This window comes from Cydia pomonella, chromosome 3 (genome assembly GCF_033807575.1).
Source record: "Cydia pomonella isolate Wapato2018A chromosome 3, ilCydPomo1, whole genome shotgun sequence".
In the NCBI taxonomy this organism is placed as follows: domain Eukaryota; kingdom Metazoa; phylum Arthropoda; class Insecta; order Lepidoptera; family Tortricidae; genus Cydia; species Cydia pomonella.
The window spans coordinates 16336957-16358992 of NC_084705.1; the positions used below are offsets into that span (position 1 = coordinate 16336957).

Below are 22036 nucleotides of genomic sequence, written 5' to 3' on the forward strand. Positions count from 1 at the left end.
AGCTGTTCAGAGCACGCTAACGTGTAATTTGCCTGCGATACTGTGTCAGCCGCATAAATAGGAGAAATAGAATGATAATCACCAAATTACATGCTAAGGGCATGTCCATGCCGGGATCGCTATAAATTGAACACTGAGTATGAATCTTAAGCATGGAATCGCCTTAAGAGATCAGTAAAAACAAAATGCATTATTAAAAAATAGGTTATAATTATAAGGATATCAAATATATAGGTAGATGTAAATAATCATCTAGCCATTATTAAAAGTATATCTACCCCCGTTGAAAAAAAAACACATTCTACTTTTGGCGCCGGAAACGTAAGAGAATGACCGATTTTGTACTATGATGTGTTTTTTTTATTTCGTCGCTTCCATGATTCGCTTCGCTTATCTACTACTAGCGACCCGCCCCGGCTTCGCACGGGTTAACGCATTATACACCGAAACCACCCTCAGGAATCAATCACTCTATTGTTAGGTCAAAACCGCATTTGAGTATATCGTGAACATACAGACAGACGTGCAGGGACTTTGTTTTTTAAAATGTAGTGATGTCAGAACTTCGTACTTGAACAGTTCATTCAAATGTAAGACTTTTACGAATAGGTATTTACGAAGAAAAAATGGGGCTGATTTGGTACATTTGAAACGGCAATAAAAACATTTCACATTTAACAATTATTTAGGATAAAGTCAAAATACAGCACGAATACACTTATAAATAAAAAAAAGCTTTATACTGTATAATAAGTAAGGTGAATGCACGGCGTTTCTTACCTTTTGTAAAAGTTCTTATTAAATTAAAATCCATTGAAAAAAAATCGCAAGTACATTCAACATTACGTTACGCGTTACTACAATTATAATATTTACGATGCGGAAAATAGCTGCTCCCAGAATAGAATCCTACCTCATAATTGTAATAACGGCTTACAATGATCCAATCATTTTATCTGCTTTTGAGTTTGAGTAGTCAGTGACATCAATTAAATTTTAACAATGGATAATTTAAAATTATTCTCAAATGTCAATCAAGTTACGGTGCGGTTTTTAGAGCTCCGTACAAAACTTTGTTGACGGAGCTGTTATGGAATCACTTCGATCTTGCAAATCGGTTAAATGCATTTTTCTCAGAGACCGTATGACGTGGATACTTAAAATATGGAACAATTATAGCAATTACCACCACCATTTTAGGGGGAATTTAGGGACTTAAGGGAGATAGGTTGAATTTATTTTTCAATTGTAAGAATCATGTACTTACTCTATGTAATCAGTGGACTGATAATGAGTTTATTTTACGTGCAGTAGTTTTAATATAAATGCATTTAAAGTTGAAGGTTTCGTACAAAAAAATTATCCCCTGTTCTCGAGCGTTTCGCAAAAATTATAGCTACCAGGAAGCTAATAAGACAATAATCAACTAAACAGACCACGGAGATGATGGGAAAATCATCAAGTAGACCTTATCTTTCATAATTTTGTTATCTCGGCCTGATCTTAGGTTACATAGGGAATCAACACTTAGCTAGTCCAGCTAAGAGTGGTAATTTGATATGGGGAAGTAGTTTTAGCAACAAAAGACCTATCCTTAAAATGTTTCGCATCGAAATTGATGACTTATAAGTTTGACAGAATGTTCAAGTTTCACGGACAGATTTTTTGTTGGTTCGGACCTTTTTCCAACGTTTCTATTAAAAATCTCACCCAAAACAGACCTACAATATGCAACTTTATTTTTATGACACTAAGTTTCCATTTCGAACGGGTTTTATTACCCTCATCCGCTCAGTAAAAATAATATTTATTATTGAAGTTTATTTGTAAAATTTTAAATTAGCAATTCCAGTCTTTTTTGCCGTTTTGTTTTATTTTCACAATAAAGTGCATAGAGTTATTAAGCCGTATAGAGCGAACAGTCATTTAGGTAACATTTATTTAGAATTTAATTAGATATCATTTACAAATATTTTTTATTATTACTAAAAACACTTTCTTCTTTCGATCAAGTCAAGACGTACTGAAAATATTGATAACCTGCTTATAATATTGTCTTCGGTTACCGCGATAGACACTCATTAATAAAAATATGGAAATTGATTATATCGCGTATCATGAATTTAGAATACATCCCGACGTTTCAAAGCCGTACAGTACTGTACCGTGGTCAACGGATGACTGAGGAAAACGTATATATTTACCTCTATCAAAATTACAATGTGTAAAATACTACCCATATATAATGGTTATACGCTAATAATCCGTTTCCATAGTTTTATTTCTTAACTTACTAATCAGTTATAAATTTTAGTCAGCGTATGTTCTTTGATAATAGTATTAACACGGACTTTTGATAAACGTTGTATATTATTGATTAACAAATACAACAACAAAACTTCATCGAGAAAATAATAAATAATCGAACTGCTCACAACATTTAACAAATCAGTTCAGAAATGCGACTTACAGGCAGGGAGAACAACTTAACATAAGAAAAGATTTTTGTACAAGCTGAAACTGACACGGTTAGCTCGAGCGTCACACTCGCTTAGTTAATTAAATATATTAAATTCAAGTGCAAAAAATACAAACAGTAATATAAACTGCATACACGTCTGGGGATCGAACATGGATCGTTGCTGTTACCATCTGTTTCTAAGCGACTGTTTGCCAACTGTGCCACTAAAGGATATGCGTAAATCGGTGAAATTAATCTTCTTATTCTCAAAAAAGAATAAAAAAATGGGACTGACGGGTTTTTGTGACGGCAAAATTTTACACTTTTTTCGCCTAAGGTCCGCCAACCGTCCGATAAGGAACATCGTTCCAAAAACTCGGAACGAAGTATATAAAATTGTAGCAGCTCTACATAATAACACCTCTATATAAATATATGTGGTTCGGAACTAAAAACAAAACCGAATCAAAATAAGAAGTTTCTAGGTTTATTAGGGAGTATTAGGTACTGCAATGTTTTGCTGCCAAAGGGCAGCACTAGCAAATATTTTAAACCATAGAGTAACTCATACATACTATGCCTTAAATAGTTTTTTGAGAAATTTTCACTATGACATTGATGCATCAAGGCGGTTTGTTTAAAGAGGCATACCGCGAAACGCGAAAATCAAATTTTCGTTATCTGCCTCTTTATGGCTCGAATATGCAAGAGACTAGAGAGGCAGATAACGAAATTTTGATTTTCGTGTTTCGCGGTAGGCCCTCAGTATGTGCCCGCATTAGGCGCACCTACGCATAGTTTTTTGTAATATCCCCTATTCAAATTGTAGCAGTGTATATTATATTGCCGAGCTATATAAAAAAGGTACATTACTATTAAAAACACTATTATTGCCATGATGTAAAATGAGGCTCTAAAGTTGTAATCATTCATAAACTACAGTTCCTACTATTAAAATACTAGCTACCGATTTTTTAACTATGTCAGACTGAGGTTGGGTAAAGAAGGGCAATGAATTTGCCAATTTGACAGTTTACGAGTATAAACATAGATGCACGCCCTCTTTGTCAGTAGACTATTTCGCAAAATCGGAATATTCAACGGAAAGACCCTTTTCGCCTATATATTTTTTAATTTGTCGCTGTTTTTTATTTACAAAGTGGTTGTGGCAGAATATAGTAAGTATTCTTACCAACCCGTTTTTTCTTCTTATATCCATCCAATAGTACCTAGTCCATAAATATAGGCAGTTATATTATTTCATACAATTGGCTTATTTTTGTTACATAAATCCCAAACATTTTTTTTCATTTGTTTGTGATTATTTTAATTAAGTATATACTTATATCATATCGATGCATACGGGCGGAGCTCAGTACCCCTAGTGTAAATAAATTCGATTTCCAAACGTGACGTACGCGTTTGCGTTTAGTCTCATTTTGTATTGGATTTCGAAAGAGCGCGCCAAGCGGGACGTTTTGGAAACTCAAAATCCTATACAAAATGAGACTTAACGCAAACGCGTTCATCACGTTATGATGTCGATCAAAGTTACACTAGGGGTACTGAATGCCGAGCATTACATGACTCGGGCTTAGCCAATTTTTTTTATTTAAGAGCCAAAATACTTATACACTTGTGAATGTGTATATGTATATAAATATCCAAGATCTCTAGATCTCTACCCCTAAATTTATTCGATACTAAACCGTGACGTACGTGTTTGCGTCAAGTCTTATTTTGTATGGGATATTGAGTTTCCAAAACGTTCCGCTTGGCGCGCTATAAGTAAATCCCATACTAAATTTAAACAAAAATGTACAATAGGGGTACAGGCTTGTTGTACAGTCAGCATTAAAAGTAGCAATGAAAAAATGCGCCAAAAGTATCTACCGTTAGAGTTGTGCAGTTCTCGAAAACGTTCCCCCTTTTGCATGGGAAATGTTCTTGCCCGATGATATTTCCCATAGTTAATTGAGAACGTTTTCAAGAACTGCACAACTATAGGCACATTTTTTTTGTTCTACATATACCTAGAGACATATCTATTTTTGTTAAGTTGTTATAAAATTAGAAACTTTTGACTCATAGTCTGATACGTTACTTTTGATTGTTTTGCTGACTGTACATCGGGCATATTTTATGTAGGTTTTACATATGGCATTTTAGCATTACAGTATTTACAGCACGAACACCGACCAGAAACGTCGAATGACCACAGAACAATGTAATGGTTAAGGCTGACCACAGACAGACACCTACGACACGAAAATAGATTTGTATAATTTGTTATTTGTTGAGGTATTTATTATTTTAACACGATAACGTAAACAATTACTATGTAACTAAGTTTTTTCAGAAATGTGATCACGGTCAGCAAAACATCCGACGTCCTGTCAGGTTATTCGTATAATACAAGCAAATCTGGTCCTTCTGGCAAGCGACAAAGTGGGACGTTTTGCCGGCTGCGGTCACAAATATCTAGGAGTAACATAGTTCACAGTCAAATATGGTAATATCATTCCCAAATTTAAAAAAAAGTCAACCAAGATCTTGTAATATCTTCCTAATCAATTTAATTTTATACGTATAGGTAGGTACCGCTGTTATCATTTGGTGTTTTTGAATACCTACCAATTACACATAATATATGGGAGCTAAATAACATAATAAGCGAAACATACAATTGCCTACTGTTTTTCACGAAATCATATAATTACATGTGTGCGAAAATTAATTGTGCGGAAAACTTCTGCTCCGCACGTCTCTCCAGTTTTCATAGTCAAACAATTGAACGTGTTAAGGTAGGTCCAAACAATTGCATTTTCAAGCGCTGGTGACGCCTTCTTCAATCCTCATTCTATAACAAACACATACATACCTATAACGTTAGTTCAGTTATATATTATGGACATTTTACGTAGGTCGAGATTATAGATAATACTATATATATTGAGTATTATTCCTAGCTGTCATAGTTTTAGTAATGTAACGTTTGTTTACCATTGCGAGACCTTTTGACATTGGCGTAAGGGTCAGTTAGGCACACAGTTTTCAATACTTAAGTTTATTGCTGTTGTTACCTATCAAAACTTATTATCAGGTTTTAAAGCAGAACTGAGATTGTTATCTAAACTGAGTGAGAGTCAGAATCGCGGGTGTACCTAAATAAAATTAAATGAAAACCATACCATATTTTTGTACCTAATTTGTACTATTTAGTACCTCGTTTAAAAAAATTTGTACCTCACGGTACGTAAAGTTATCATCAAAAAACAGGTCACCCGCCATCCTGACAGTCAGAATGGCGGGTGTACTTTATTACGCTATGTTCCCGTGGTTATTGATAAATTCTATAAAAGCCAAATTTTTGTACCTTTTTTGTACCTTCATATTCAATTATAATACGAGTCATTTTATTTGTGCTTTCCCAGTTTTACTCATTTTATATTTTTCTTGCTATTACAATTTTGCAGGCGTTATAATTTTTCAAGTTATCGATTTAATTTTTAAGAAAAACGCTAAGGTACAATTATTTTTATTACACCAGGATTTAGTACCTTTAATGTTTAATCTGTTAAGTTCAAATAACTCAGTAAATCATGTCTTAAAAAAGGCTAGGCGCCAATTCAAAGAAATCTTCCTAAGAAAAATCATTTTTAAGACATGATTTTCTGAGCTATTAGAACTTAACAGATTAAACATTAAAGGTACTAAATCCTGGCGTAATAAAAATAATTGTACCTTAGCGTTAAAAAAGGCTAGGCGCCAATTCAAAGATATCTTCCTAAGAAAAATCATTTATAAGACATGATTTTCTGAGTTATTTGAACTTAACAGATTAAACATTAAAGGTACTAAATCCTGGCGTAATAAAAATAATTGTACCTTAACGTTTTTTCTTAAAAATTAAATCAATAACTTGAAAAATTATAACGCCTGCAGAATTGTAATAGCAAGCAAAATATAAAATGAGTAAAACTTGGAAACCACAAATAAAATGACTCATATTATAATTGAATGTGAAGGTACAAAAAAGGTACAAAAATTTGGCTTTTATAGAATTTATCAATAACCACGGGAACATAGCGTAATAAAGTACACCCGCCATTCTGACTGTCAGGATGGCGGGTGACCTGTTTTTAGGGTTCCGTAGCCAAATGGCATAAAACGGAACCCTTATAGTTTCGCCATGTCCGTCTGTCTGTCTGTCTGTCTGTCTGTCTGTCTGTCTGTCTGTCTGTCTGTCTGTCTGTCCGAGGCTTTGCTCCGTGGTCGTTAGTGCTAGAAAGCTGAAATTTGGCATGGATATATAAATCAGTAAAGCCGACAAAGTCGTACAATAAAATCTAAAAATTTAATTTTTTTTAGGGTTCCTCCCCTACACGTAAAGTGGGGGTGAATTTTTTTTTTCGCTTCAACCCTAGAGTGTGGGGTATCGTTGGAAAGGTCTTTCAAAACTAATAGGGATTTTCAAGAAACATTTTTTGATAAAGTGAATATATTCGGAGATAATCGCTCCGAAAGAAAAAAAAAATGTGTCCCACCCCTCTAACTTTTGAACCATAGGTCCAAAAAATATGAAAAAAATCGTGGAAGTAGAGCTTAAGAAAGACATTAAATGAAAACTATAGCGGACATGATCAGTTTAGCTGTTTTTGAGTTATCGCAAAAAGTTTTCCCTTCATAGTAAAAAGACTTACTTTAATTGGGTACTGGTTATGCAAATTTGCCTATTTGTTTAACTCAGGTGAAAGGTACCGTTTCATCCCTTGGTTAACAATTTACTATACTTTAAGCTCCAGTTTAGCTTATTGTGACGGAAGAGTAACTACGGAACCCTACACTGAGCGTGGCCCGACATGCTCTTGGCCGGTTATTTTATGATAACTTTACGTACCGTGAGGTACAATTTTTTTTAAACGAGGTACTAAATAGTACAATTTAGGTACAAAAATATGGTATGCTTTTCATTTGATTTTATTTAGGTACACCCGCCATTCTGACTCTCACTAAACTGAGATCGATACATGCAAATTGATATGATATTTGAAGAGCTTTTTAAGTTTTTCATGAGTTTGGCAATATTTTTCTGCGTGATTCTTTCTTGTTTAACAGTAAAATATCTATCTTGTATTCAATTAACGCGGTGAGAAAATGACATGTCTATCAGTTGAGGCCGTCGGCGGCTCTAAGCTATCATTACCATTATGATCGGAGCGCGGATATTTATGTATGTTCTAGATGAGATTACTTGTAAAATGTTCAGGCACAAGACATAATATTGCAACAAAATGCTACGATAAGACAAAGAAAATATATATATTTTATTATTTAGGGATATTAAGTAAGTTTTATTTAAAGGCAGATATTGAATAGCTCTACATACAGAGCGCTTAATTCTTAACCCAAACGAGGCAAAACCAAAAACTATAAGCTTTTGTACCTAGAAACCACAAAGAAGATTATGAAGATACCCAAATATGTCTATTATTTTCAAAAAATAATACTTCAGAATGCCGCTCTGAGGAAAAAAAAAATTATAAATTTCTAGTCGAAAATGGTTCCAAAATAAAATCAGTTGCTAATACTCGTAGTTTGGGTATCTTTTATCACATTTAGTCTTTTTATTTCATTTATGGGTAAAATTTCTTAAATAGACATGCTACTTTTGTAACTATAAACAGAATATAAAATATATTCATATTCATACATCCCTGAAATTTACATTATAATACTGCGATGAGTGAACAGTAACTACGCTCACTATCAAAGTACACCCACGCCTCTTCTATTTCTGCAAATTTCATGATTCACACCACCTGGCGAGGTGGCGTTGACCTTCCGCTGTACAAGTCAGTTAGTACGACGACACTATGCCAAAAAACTTGAAGCATATAAGTACCTACCGATGAAATGCTACCGACGAAGAGGCGTGGTCTGTAATGGTGGGAGGCAAACTTACAGGATTGCGTCATTATTATAATGAAATTTGTACCTACCTAGGTATATGTAGGTATTTGGGTATGCTAGGTATATGTTTAACGTATAACGTTGTGTCCATCAATATAATCCTAGACACCACAACTCGACTTTAAGTCTAATAGGCATAGAAAAATTAAGGGAAATAAGAATTGACTAAGAGTACCTACCTAAGCATTTTTTTTTCTTGAAAAAAGCCATGCATTTGACAACATTCTCACCTATGTGAATTAGCGGTAAATTCAACTAATGTTGTTAAGGCCTCGTAGGTACTTGTACTTCTCTGTTAGTGCTCTCATTTTCTTATTTCTTCCTACTTCATCATTGTCAGATGACAGGTACCTCCCTATCCAAATATAAATAATAGGTAGGTATTATAAATATAAATTACCATCAAATTAGGTAGTCATAATATATTTGTTATCTTATCTCTAACTTTAATCTTTTTTATTATGCTTAAACTCGAAGATAACGTGAAGAACTTGTTGTTAAAAAAAGGAAATAGATGATATTAATTGCTACACCATGCATATATTGTCGGTTAATTGAAATAGCTCGTTAGAGTTATTATTTTACATTCCTTTCTATATAGTAAGTGCAAGTTCATATTATATTGTCCCAGAATTAGTAGTACAATATAGGTTATTATTCAGTTTGCCTATTTTCTTAAATTTAGTTAAACTAACAAGTTTAAGTAGTAACCAGGAAATAAAAATATGTTTTTTATTTACGTAACATTTCCGTTAAGGTCCCCGTTTTACCTCACTTTACACACTCATTAAGTCCATGGATGGACTTAGAAAAGTGGTGTCATTTGATAGATCTTATTATTGAATATGTAATACAAAAATGAATAACCAGGGATTATAATAAGCTGTAAAAAGTGGGATTTTTTCACAGATATTTTACGATTGCTGTTTTTTGAGGCTACTGTGTGCGAAGTACATTAATATGTACAAAACTGACGCAAAGTAGCTCGGATAGCAAGATGAAGATATAAGTTTTAACTCTACGATCCACATTGACCCACATTGTTTGTAGTAGGTATGTTTCTTCGCGGTAGTATAGGTCGTTCTTGTTAGGAACGGCACTTTACACCGAAAACTATTTTTAGGGGTGGTGTCATAATTAATTGTGCTGAAACTTATTTTTGTTTTTACAATTTAATAATGGTTATTACTAATTCAAATGTTTGAACAACAAGTAAAGTGTGATATGTCATAGTGCTATCTAAGCATGTAAATGTTACCGTAAAAACGCGTTTTTATATTTTTTTAAACAATCAGTCTCAACCAGTTTTACTAAGACACTTTACGAAAACTAGTTTTTACTCAGAAATTCCAGTTAAAATTAGTTTTTACCAACGCGTTTCGATAAACTAGTATTAACCTTAATAAATTAGGGAAAACGCATTATTACGGTAACATTAAATACCTATCTATTCCTTGAATTGTAAAATATTAAGGTGAATAATTATATTAAAATTATGAAATGAACACCAGGTATAGGAGAATTTCTTATATTAGAACATAAAATATTATTCTTGGTTTAGGTAAACTTTCGTCTCCGCACCTGTGACATTCTTGTATAATGCGTAACCATCGTACATTTTAAGACATGCCTGTTTAGCACGTGACGAAGCTTACAACACTTTGTACCTACATGAACCTATCTAAAACCGCTTCCTTGATGTCCTCATTCCAGATGATAGCTACCCTATTATCTTTTATTTGTCTTATGTATTGCTGGTCAACCCTTTCCTCGGTTCCACGAAGATGTGTAATCATTTATATTACCTATTTAATTTTCTTATTATTTTACTGGGCTTCTGTCTACCTCCAATAGTTCGTTTCTCTTTCTTTTAAAGTCCAAACCTTTCATACTACACTAGGTAATAATAAACTTATTCTTCTGTTTATTAGTTTGTTAGTAACGTAAATATTCCGTTAAAGAAGAATCCGCAACTACTGTCTTAATTTGTAGCAAATTAAGTGATGTTGGATTGGATGTTTAATATTAGAAATAGGACATCAAACAGAAAGATTTCCTTATATTGCATTATGACTTATTAAAACAACCATAGCATAAGTGCTACTAGAAGCATTTCATGTTTTAATACTCATCATATTTACAAATGCACTCCCGTCTGTATCACTCTGGCGTATGAGTAATACCTATGAATGAATCAACCTAAAGGTGAAAGTGTTTGTTCTTACAAGCAGCGATTGGTCACTATGTTAGAATATACGGCGCAATTACAAGAACGAAACCTATACAAGTTTTAAAATTACCTTGGTACAATAATACTAGCTGATTCTCTAATATTATGGCTGCGTTCCAGAAAATCTTAATGCAATATATAGATTAAGTTGAGTTGACACATTAATTCTTATTAATGTATGGAATAAAATAGTTTTTCAAAGTATAGGGTACGTAGCAGGAACCTACGCTTAGTGAAGCAGTGATAATATGGAAAGCAAATGTTATAATCCCCATCGATAAATTTCTCCGCTCCAGTTTCATCATTAATCTAACTTGAGTTCCATCCACTTAACGAACGAATTAACGTAATCAGCTTGTAAGCTCGCGCGATTATTTCCCTTAAAGTTGTTCGGGGAGTTGAAGCACACTGATCGAGATAACTAGAATTAGTTGTATTTATTTTGTGCAACCGTAAGGAATTTTTAATTTAGTAGATAAGTTAACCGTTTTGGATGCAATCATGCAATAGTCCATTGTGCAGCGAGAGGGGGTAAATGAAATATTGCAAACGAAAGTCTATAGAATCACGAAAGCCGCAGGCTGGAGTGAATTAAATACTCGAGCTGGCAATATTCTTACCTCCGGAGTCTTGCGAAGAAAAAACTAAATTTTAAGTGAAATAATTCTTAAATAAGGTGACATTTCAAACATTTGTCCGCCATATTGTCCTTTTTTGACAGGTTAGGCATCGAAGGGACAGACCTTTTCGGCATTCAGTCACGATTTAACGGCTATTAAATTAATGAAATTAAATATTTTATAAACCCTCTATGATGCCTTCAAAGTCCATAAATGGCCAACATTACCATAAACTGTTTTGTTCTGTGATAATGTAGTTATTGCTTCATAACTACATCAAAATCGATTTGGTTATGCATTCAAATTTGGAACATCTCTGAAAAAAAAGCAAATCGATTTGACCTCTATTCTAATATCAGTCGAGATGCCTTTTTGTTCGACATGAAATGTCAATTGCATACAATTTTGACATATCTCGCATGTTAGTTTGTATCGAATGATACGGAAATAGGCCCCCGACTCTAGTTTGTCTCTGAATTAAAAAAAAACTACATGCGTGAAAAAGTTTTCATTTACCGCCATTTGACGTACAGTTTATCTTTAAATTAGTTTTAAGTATAAAATGAATATGTTTTGTTATTTTTAAAGTAACTATAGCAAAAGTTTCGTGTAAAATATGGCAACGATGCCCCAACGGAGGCTGTAATTTAGGTTAGTGAATATTTCATAGAAAGTTTATAATATGTGTGTAGATAAAATAGTGTATGTAACTGTACATAATTAGGCATTAAAACACACGTGTGATCTTTTTAAGAAACCCACTTCGTTCGTTTCAGAAAATCGTGATTAAAAGTGATAAAAAAAGGAAAAATGGCGGGATCGGAAAATACTTACAGAATCGGATAGTGTAAATTGTGTTTGACTAAAAAATATAAGAAACACGTATCTACGCTATAAAAATGAGTTCTTCTAGTGAAGAAAATATAAATGATCCTGGCAGAAATACATCGCTATCTTTCAACAATTGTCCTCATGCCAATATAAATATTAATTTATAATAAAGTATTTATACTCGTAGTTATGCAAATGTTTTCTTATTTCCACGCAGTAGTCGTGAAAAGCACTATGTGATGCCTCGGCCGGAAACGCTAAAGATGGACTCGTATTATTTGAGGGCCTTCACTGACGTGTCGGCCCTCAAACTCACTCGTCCATCTTTGAGCGGTTTTCCGGCCTCTCCTACAAAGTACTGTTGTCAAATAACAAAATTGTAATAAATACAATTCTATATAAGTCACAATTATGTAAGTTATCTTGACATATCATTCAGTTTTGTGTTACGGGTCCACAAATGAAAATATCTGTAAATTGTAGACTTGGACACGTGGCATATGTAGAACTATCGTTGTACGTATTTTTGTTTACAATTGAACAATATTGTCGGCTTGTACATTTGTAAAGTTTCGTGGGAGAGGGCCTTGCTCGTAAACGCATGTTCATCAGTACCCCTAGTGTAAATTTAGTCGATAGCGAAACGTGACGTACGCGTTTGCGTTAAGTCTCATTTTGTATGGGTTTTTGAACAGCGCGCCAAGCGGGACGTTTTGGAAAGTTAATAATCTCATACAAAATGACACTTAACGCAAACGCGAACGTCACGTTTCGCTGTCGAAAATATTTACACTAGGGGTACTGATCTATTTGCAATTCGCCCAGGTAGTTTATTTCATGACGTCTAGTCGATAGAATTTGGTTCTGTAAATACTAACGATTGGCTTGATCATACCTAGCCTAGTCCCTACACCAAGCTTTTACACATTTGTTACAATTTTTTATCTATCAAATTGAATCCATAATTTTGCTTAAATTTATAAGTTTGTGTTGGCTGAACTAAAAATGTGTTAACTAATATAATTATATTTACAAAGCTAAGTCAATAACTACCTCCTGTTTTTGTACGATAATATAACTGACATGGAAAGGCAGATATCGCGCAATTGCTGTGCGTCTCAACTTTATTAGAACAGTGTCACATAAGTCTGCAGGTTCTATGTTCATATGTTGTTACTCTTTCAATGGTGTAGTATTTTCTATAGCTAGTCATGACATTAATGACGTACACTAGACTTTTGTTCCCATTGCTTACCCAGTAACCAACAATTGGCACAGCAACCGGTGTAAATGAGACCTCAACATCGGTAAACATTATTTGTAATGGTAGTTACATTTTATATGGTTCGTTTGGGCGTTAGGCTCGCCGGTGCTCGATAAGCTAATGCGAAAACGCTCCAGCAAGCTGCAAGTCGTTAGTGTTAATACTGCTAAATAACTGATTCATTGCATGGGTTGCAGACCAATGCCACGTAGCAAATATAATGATCTACATGCCCGCTAAACTGTGAAACTCAGTAAGATCCCCACTTCAGCGATAGGTAATATCTTGATATTCCCAGACAGCTTTTCTTAGAGACGTCAAATTTGTTTTGATCCTTATTAATGTATTATTATACGTATAATTGCGGAAGTAACTATGTCTTTCTCTCTGTCTCTGTTACTTCTTCATGCTTAATCCGCTCAATAACCGATTTACAAGAAATTCAGCATGGAGATAGTTTGAAGCCCGGGAAAGGACATAGGATAGTTTTTATCATCATCATCATCATTATTCCATGCAGACGAAGTCTCGGGCAGAAGCTAGTTTTGTAACCAAATCGTTATGTGAGAAAATATTCTTTTTGGGAGGTTTTTGAAACTTTTTTCTTAACTAATTTGATTCCAATGATCCCAATTCAATAAAGAGACAAAAATTTGTAAAAAACAAAATAGTTATTAACCATTGTCAAGGAATATGCAAGAGAAAACTTTTCGTTCGTAAGTACGAGGCTACTTCCGAGTAAGTACATCAAGTGCGTTAATATTCTTAGAGAGTAGCAAAATTACTTGCGATTAGTTCGATCGGTCTCTATAATTCTAGCGCTTGCACAGAAACACACTGCGGTTACTCCGTAATAACATAATGATATTATTAAAACTTGTGTACTGGATATTTATCACTATTATCACGTACTTGAAACGCGAGTCCATTATTTTGAATACTGTGAATCTTCAAATAATGTATAGGTGTCGGCAGGAGAGTTATAACCGAACAATAACGAGTTATTTCTAAATTTAAATTAATTCGTTAAATCTAAATATGGTTGTTTGTCGTGCTTTCGGATTTACAACACGTTTCTGTCTAACCTAGCAAAATTTCACGGGATAAGATGAACATCATGTGTTTTTTCTTGTGGGGTAAGAGTAAAATACATATTTAGTTAAATCTTCTTTCCCCTTTATCTGTGGAAGACTAACATATGTGACTAAATATTGAGTGTTTAACGTTGCCGATGATCAATGACGTACATACATTATTCATATACACGGTTTTAGAATCTTATCCCGTCACCATTCTAACTTCCCCCAGTCCTTTTTTGTTGCACATGTATTTTTATAAGGTCTTTTACTCATTGGTACCATACTATTATTACTGGGATGTTATGGATGAAATAGGAAAGTCTATTATTTGCCCTTAAGAAATGGGCCGAAGATGAACTTTGCCGAATAGGTATAAATATACCGATCTGAATATTCGGAAACCGTCCATTGCCTGACCGCTCCGACAGCTTGGTCTACTCGTATCTCTTATTAGTTATAAGTATTAAGTTTGATAACTAAAATTGTCTAAAATTAAACAATTGGTTGCAATGTCAATAAACTATTTTTTATTAAAACACTTAAACTATAAATCACTATTAGATTGTGGTAGAGATACGCTAAACTTTACTAATGTTGAGTTTTATTTCCTAATCTGACTAAGTAACAAACACTCTATTTACATATACGAAGTTACTACTATAAGTAGCTTTAATCTAAAATAGGCCTTTGTACCAAGGACGCTGGCGGAATTTAAAAAAAAAAAACGTTTATTCGGTAAATATGTCGCGACTCGAACCGAACCATTCTGCCGAATACGAACATTGAAAAATATGCCGAATACCGAAATGTATGAGTTACCCGTGAACAAGATGCATGTAACTGCGAAATATCGGGAGCTCAAAAATAATATAAAAGGTAATCACGGTTTATATTCCGGTCGATTGAAGTCTAGATGTCTCTGTTAAAATCAGATAACGCAGCATCTTGTGGTTTTTCAATAAAAATAATTTCGTCTGACCTGATAAATATTCAATGTTCCTTCATCACGTAAGTTTTTTCGTAACATCTGTAAGTTGGCCTCGAAACCACTGGAAACTTCAGCACTAAGTATATATCTTTTATTGACATAATTCAACATGATCTAGTATGTTATGCGTTATAACAACAAAGTGGATACTAATATATGTATTCAACGACTGAGGGTATCGTGTTTTCTATTGCGTTTTGTCATCAATCTTTTGACAATTGCGTGAGATACTGCCAAGAAATTATCTTATACCTTTAAACGAGCAATTGTTGTATATTTTCATATATATTTCGGGGATCTCGGAAACTGCTCTAACGATTTTGATGAAATTTGCTATATGGCGGTTTTCGGGGGCGAAAAATCAATCTAGTTAGGTCTTCTCTCTGGCAAAACGCGCATTTTTGAGTTTCTATATGTTTTCCGAGCAAAGCTTGGTCTTCCAGATATTTAATATGATTTAAGTACCTCGGTAACATACAATCAGTTAGTACATGAATACATTATGGAATATTGAATAGAAAACTAAAGAAACAATTTTGAATTAACGGCGTTAACTATTGAGTGAGAGTAACTGCTTATACTGGATGCTTAAAACGAACTTTCTCCTCAAGTATGCTCCGGGAATCTGGACGGACTGCTTCACACAGGAAATAATAGGGATCCACCAACATACTTTAATAACGCTATGATTATATCCTTGGGCATAATGGGCACATAGCGTTTGGTTTTTATTACGCAGTACAATTATTTATTGAATGCTTCACTTAGTGGATTAATGTAAATAAATCTACCTTTGACGGCGTATTGTAACTGACACAAAAAAACTGTTGTTAATTGGTTGGATTATTGAATCTTTGTATTTTCCCACATAATGATAAAAACAGATTAAAAACGATGTGTAATTATCTGTTGCTTAAGGCGTATATTTAAATTAAAGAACACTGTTTATATAACATATTATTCGTAATATAAGTAGGCGGTGCCCAAAACAAACTTAGATACTTACCTACTTAACTATAAGCTTTCATAAAACATTTACAATCGGTCTCGTAATATAATATTTTATTTAAATGTAGGTAATAATAGTTAACTGATATGCCATAGTTCAACAAAATATATTGGTTTTAAACAATTTGTTAAAAATTTCATCTCCATCACCATCAATCTCAACTCCTATTTTTTTTAAATCATTTATTACCCAGATCATTTTAGTGTTATGCTTGAGTTGGTTGACCCAAATATGATTAAGCGTTCAGTAATATTTCACTGCCATACAGAATACTCTTATTCATAGCCATAAATGCTACCCGTGTCATATGATTAATGTTTTAAATATGTGCGTTCCTTAAATAGAACACAGATATCCAATATAGAAATTGAATGATCATGATGGGTTGAACTTTTGCATGCACTTAAAATGCTAATATGACTTTTACTACTATACAAGATTTACTACTATATCTTTCAAAATTTTTGTAAAAACACGTATTGTCCCATCGCCAGTAGGATACCAATATCTCTAGGCTTTTAAATTATATTATGCACTAATAAATGGGTACCTTGCATATCTGATCTAAGTGGTAAACCCGTTCAGTTGCGCAGTTTTTGGTGCATCCCTGTACAAAAATGCACGGCATACACTCACACATCGCCAAATCGCACATTCCTCGTGGGAACTGCGCGAGCGACGTTCCAGGAACATGCCTCGGTACTTCATCAAATCGCTCGCAAAGATCGCTAAACTTAAGCAGATGTTGCGAAGCGAATCGGAAATAGTGGATTTATATTCTTACTAATTGGTAACTTAGAGCTGCGTGTTTCTTGGAGTCAAATTTGGATATATGACGCTATTATGATTTTTAACCTAATAATACCTGTATAAAAATAGGTGTGTGTACTGTTCTGGAAATATAACCCAAACAAATCTACCGCAATTTGAAAAGAGGTATGTGTCCTGCAGTAGAACTTAGTCTTGTGATAAGCTGAAATCCATTCAGAGCGAAATAATGTCAACGATTTAACTTTTAAGGACGTTTTAACTTTCGTGTATTTTGTTATTAGTATTAACACTAAAAATGTAATTCAAATAAACTTACCATTTAAACTAAAGCTTACTGATTGGTAGCACTTCTGCAGCTAAATTATTCTTTGAAGTACAAAACTGCTCATCGTTTAACCAATCATCCAATTTTGATGAAAGAGGTTATTCCAGAAATTATGTGGTCCTTCACTTCACAATCTCATTTAAGTGTATGGTTCTCTTTAAATCGCCATATAGATTAATATATGTTAACATACCTACCGCTTTATTATGATGATTTTAAAATTAAAATCAAATTCATATACGGTGCTAACTTTTTACGGTAGGCATTTTCATGTCCAGCCAGAGAGATATGCTGATTAAAGTTTAACCAGCGCTGGCACTGACGATGGAATAAATACAACATTATAGCAATTTATGCAACTGTTTTCAACTGCTATAACTTGGGCTTTAATATATACAGCATGGCATTCCATTGATAGCATTATTAAGGTAAACATTCTAGTGCTCTATGTTAACTCCCAATATAGATGGTGCTTTGTAACCTCTGTTATAACTATATATATATTATAACTTAAGTTTAAATTTAAAGTTGACATGTAGGTACTGCGACTGTAACGCGCACTTGGACCTTGAACTTAGTATTATTTCATAAATCTTTTGGTTTGGCCCGTTTTGCTCGTTCGCGTCTACGCGCTCGCTGCCCTAAGCATCTAGTAAGGCAAAGCGGCTGAAATGCAGACGTTTCGTAAGTGTACTTACAAATTAATTTATAAAATACATATAAATACATACATACATATTATAGGACATTTTATTACACAAATAGACTAAGTCCCACGGTAAGCTCAATAAGGCTTGTGTTGCGGGTACTTAGACAACGATATATATAATATATACATATTTATACATAGGTACTTTAATATATAGAAAACATCCATGACTCAGAAACAAATATCCATGGTCATCACACGAATAAATACCCTTACCAGGATTTGAACCCGGGACCGTCGGCTTCATCGGCAGGGTCACTACCCACTAGGCCAGACAGGTCGTCAAAAAGGTACAATAAATGTTAACAATACAGCCGCAGCAGCAGTTACTACGTCTACCATATAAACAACATGTCATTATGTAAAGTTTCTACCATTAAAGACTTAGGTATTAATTTGGATAGCAAATTGTTATTTAGCGACCACATTGAGAGCATAACAAATAGAGCCTTTGGTTTACTTGGTTTCAGCTTAAGAACATGTAGAGATTTCAAAGAAACTATCACTTTGCTGACAGTCTTCAACTCGCTAGTTAGTTCAATTTTAAAACAACTATAAATGTTATATCAATGGTATTGAAAGAGTTCAAAAGGGGCCGATAAAACATTTATTTACCCCTTATTCATAAACGTGTACTAAAGTTACGATGCCGCTGATCATCGTTTGTCCCTTTCCATCATACCAATACGTCGGAAAGGTACAAACGATGATCAGCGGGCATCGTAACTTTAGTACACGTTTATGAATAAGGGGGTTAAAGTACTTTTCGTACCTTTGGTCAACCCAATCGCTTAACCTGAACAAACTGGTGTGGCTCGAAAACCGCCGCACATTGAAAGATCAAATATTTTTGTATAAAGTATTAAGTAAGAAATTGAATTGACTCCCCTTATTTGTTAAGTAGATAGCTATTAAAGCTTTAAAACTCCCCGCTTGAATATATAACCGCAGCTTGTGCTCAAATAATCATTAACACATTTAACAATTCAAGCCTTATGTTTTACAAGCATTCAATATATTAGTAAAATAAAATTATTACCCTTCGTCCTTTAAAGCTGGCCATACACACTACACTAGGGTATGCCTGCGCAGTTTTGCCTCTACAGTTAAACAGCACAGGTAAAGCTGTCTAGGAAACTGTACAGTCAAATGCCACATACGCCCCGTTTTACCTGAGCAGCTGATAAAACTGCACAGGCTTACCCTAGTGTGTATGGCCAGCTTAACAATTGTTTATTTTCAAGACGCATTAAATTTTCTATTTCATTTAATGTATTGCAATAATTCTTTGCCTTATGGCAGTACTTAGTTATCCTCCAAAGAACGACATATATTTAGGATTTTTGATACAATATCAGTCAGAATAGCCAATGTTAATGTAGTACCTACATAAGTATTGCTAACAATTAGACTGTACCTAAATTAGTATCACGACCACGACCACCTTCTTCTAGGTGTTTAGTAACATCAAATCGTGTGTTCCTGTCCATATTAATGTGATGTGCTATGTTTGTTGGCAGACACGGGTACGGGCGGGCGAGCTATGGCCTGTCGACAGGCCAGACGGCATGCCAGTCATACAATCGCTAGAAGTAATGTGCGGGAAGGATCATATGGACGTACACCTTACGTTCTCACATCCTTTTGAAGGAATTGTTTCGTCGAAAGGTAAGTTGAACATACGAGCACAATTACGTAAGCAGCAGCAGTTGCAGGTAGGTATAATGTTTCGAAATTATAGTTTTTAATACAGTCGCTCAAAAAGAGCTACTTTACTTAGCCGTTTAGCGTTCGCATAGTTGATTTTTGCGAACTAGTGCTTTTAACTTTATATATAATATCTGATCGTAAATCAGACCATACCAAAAAGTTTGGATGTACAAAAACTTGATATAATTTTTTGTTTCGCCATTATACGTTTATTATGTCCAAAAATATTATTACACGATATAATACTACATTACTACAGAGGCCGGGACGGAAGGGGTTGCCGGCTGAAGACATATAAACATATAGGATAGGTCTGAGGCGGGCAACCTCATATTTCCCGCCGAGGTAGTGCTGGTCTCAAACATACAATGAAATAAACAACAAAAAAAATCAAAGTTTAATTTTTCAAGAAATTATAAGTAAACAAGACAAAAACTAAAACTAACGTGTGTACTATTTCGCTATACTTTAACTCGGTTTTAATAGACAACAGATACTTCATACATTTATATTTATTATCATGTTACTTCAAAAAAGTACGAAAGCACGTTTCTGAACGAACCTTTAGAATTAACACTTGTCAATGTTGTCAATTTGTTGCAACCAAAATTAAATTATAAGTCTTTTTTATCTCAATAATCAATAGCAGCAGGGCTAAGATGGTTGTCTCTTTATCATTTGTCACCATGCCTGTCACGTTCTAACAAGTATGTAAGCGCGAAAGTGACGGGCATAGTGACAAGTGATAAAAATGGAATAGCAATAGGTACTTGTCGCTAGATATGTAGATAAAATAAACTTATATATTATATAGCCACATAGTTAAGTTTTCATAGCTTTTTATGTTTATATTATATGCTTCACCTGCATTGTGGCCTTAAGCATGGAGTATAATGCCCATAATGTTGAAGAGTTGTTGTGAGTTGAGAAACTGTGGGCATTTTTTTTTGGTTTTCCAATTTATAAAATTGTCATAGATAACCATATATTTTGCCTTTGATTTTGCCGGCTGCAAGTTCTGTATAGCCAATTCTGCTTCGGTTCTTAATTCAGGTGGGGTGCAATTAATAATCAGTTCTTCTTCGGTAGTTTCGTTCGAACTCATATTGAATTATTTATAACAAAACAACATTACAAACAACAAACTTAAATCCGATAAAACAGAATTACAGCAAAAAATTATCAAGTTTCCCGCCAAACCTTTTTTTTATATACGGTCAGAGACACGTTGGAGTAGACATTTCTACCGCTACCTAATATTTAGATGAAATATTAGTATCTCAATGTGTATATATATATAGTTAAGATTTTTTTTTATAATTATGTGTTATTTGTTATGTTCATGTGGATTTATTATGTAAATAAAACTGCACTAAGTACATAGCAAATCGCTTATTGTTTTTTTTAAATACGCATAGTGGCAGAATGTCATGATGCCTGTGCCACAAATGTATGTGGAATGGAAATTAAAAAAGAGGACTTTGCCGGCCTAGGCCTGCAAGATTTGTATGGAATTCCATTAACGTCCTCTTGCTGATACCTACTGCAGATAGCCGCACCTGAAACGTCATACTTTGCAGACTATTATTAGGAACATAACATCAATATTTCATTGCATGATTTAGAAAATTATATATTTATCTGTTGTTATACAAATTACATGTTATATAATACGATATTTCACAAAAACATTTTTTTTAATTATTGGCTGAATGAAACTATCACTGCTACGTTGGCTGTCGTTAACAGAAAAACATAAAATAATGACGAGTGCCGGCCATTTTTAGTATTTTCACTTCAAATTTAGTTTTATCTAAATAATTCAACTTTAATTGCAACTGTGAGAAAGTTTTTGTATGAAATGAGTTATTGAGATTAATTTTTGCAATGTAAATCATCGCTTAACGTAGTGTATAGTGTTGAATTAACAATAGCATTTTATACCACGTCGGTGGCAAATAAGCATACGGCCGCCTGATGATGCACTAATGCATTCAGGTTCAAATGAAAATTCGTAACTGTACGGCCTGTCAGTGTATATACTGTATATAATCGCGTAACCAATA

The 22036-nt window shown here is 33.9% G+C and overlaps 1 protein-coding gene across 1 annotated transcript in view; it reads left to right on the forward strand.

The window, feature by feature from the left end:
- Window positions 1-22036, forward strand: part of LOC133516166 (cuticlin-1) — a 114410-nt gene that overhangs the window by 63717 nt on the left and 28657 nt on the right. Inside the window, exon 4 of the mRNA XM_061848947.1 lies at window positions 19781-19928. Within this exon, the coding sequence (XP_061704931.1) occupies window positions 19781-19928 (148 nt within the window). The remainder of the gene's footprint in view (window positions 1-19780; window positions 19929-22036) is intronic.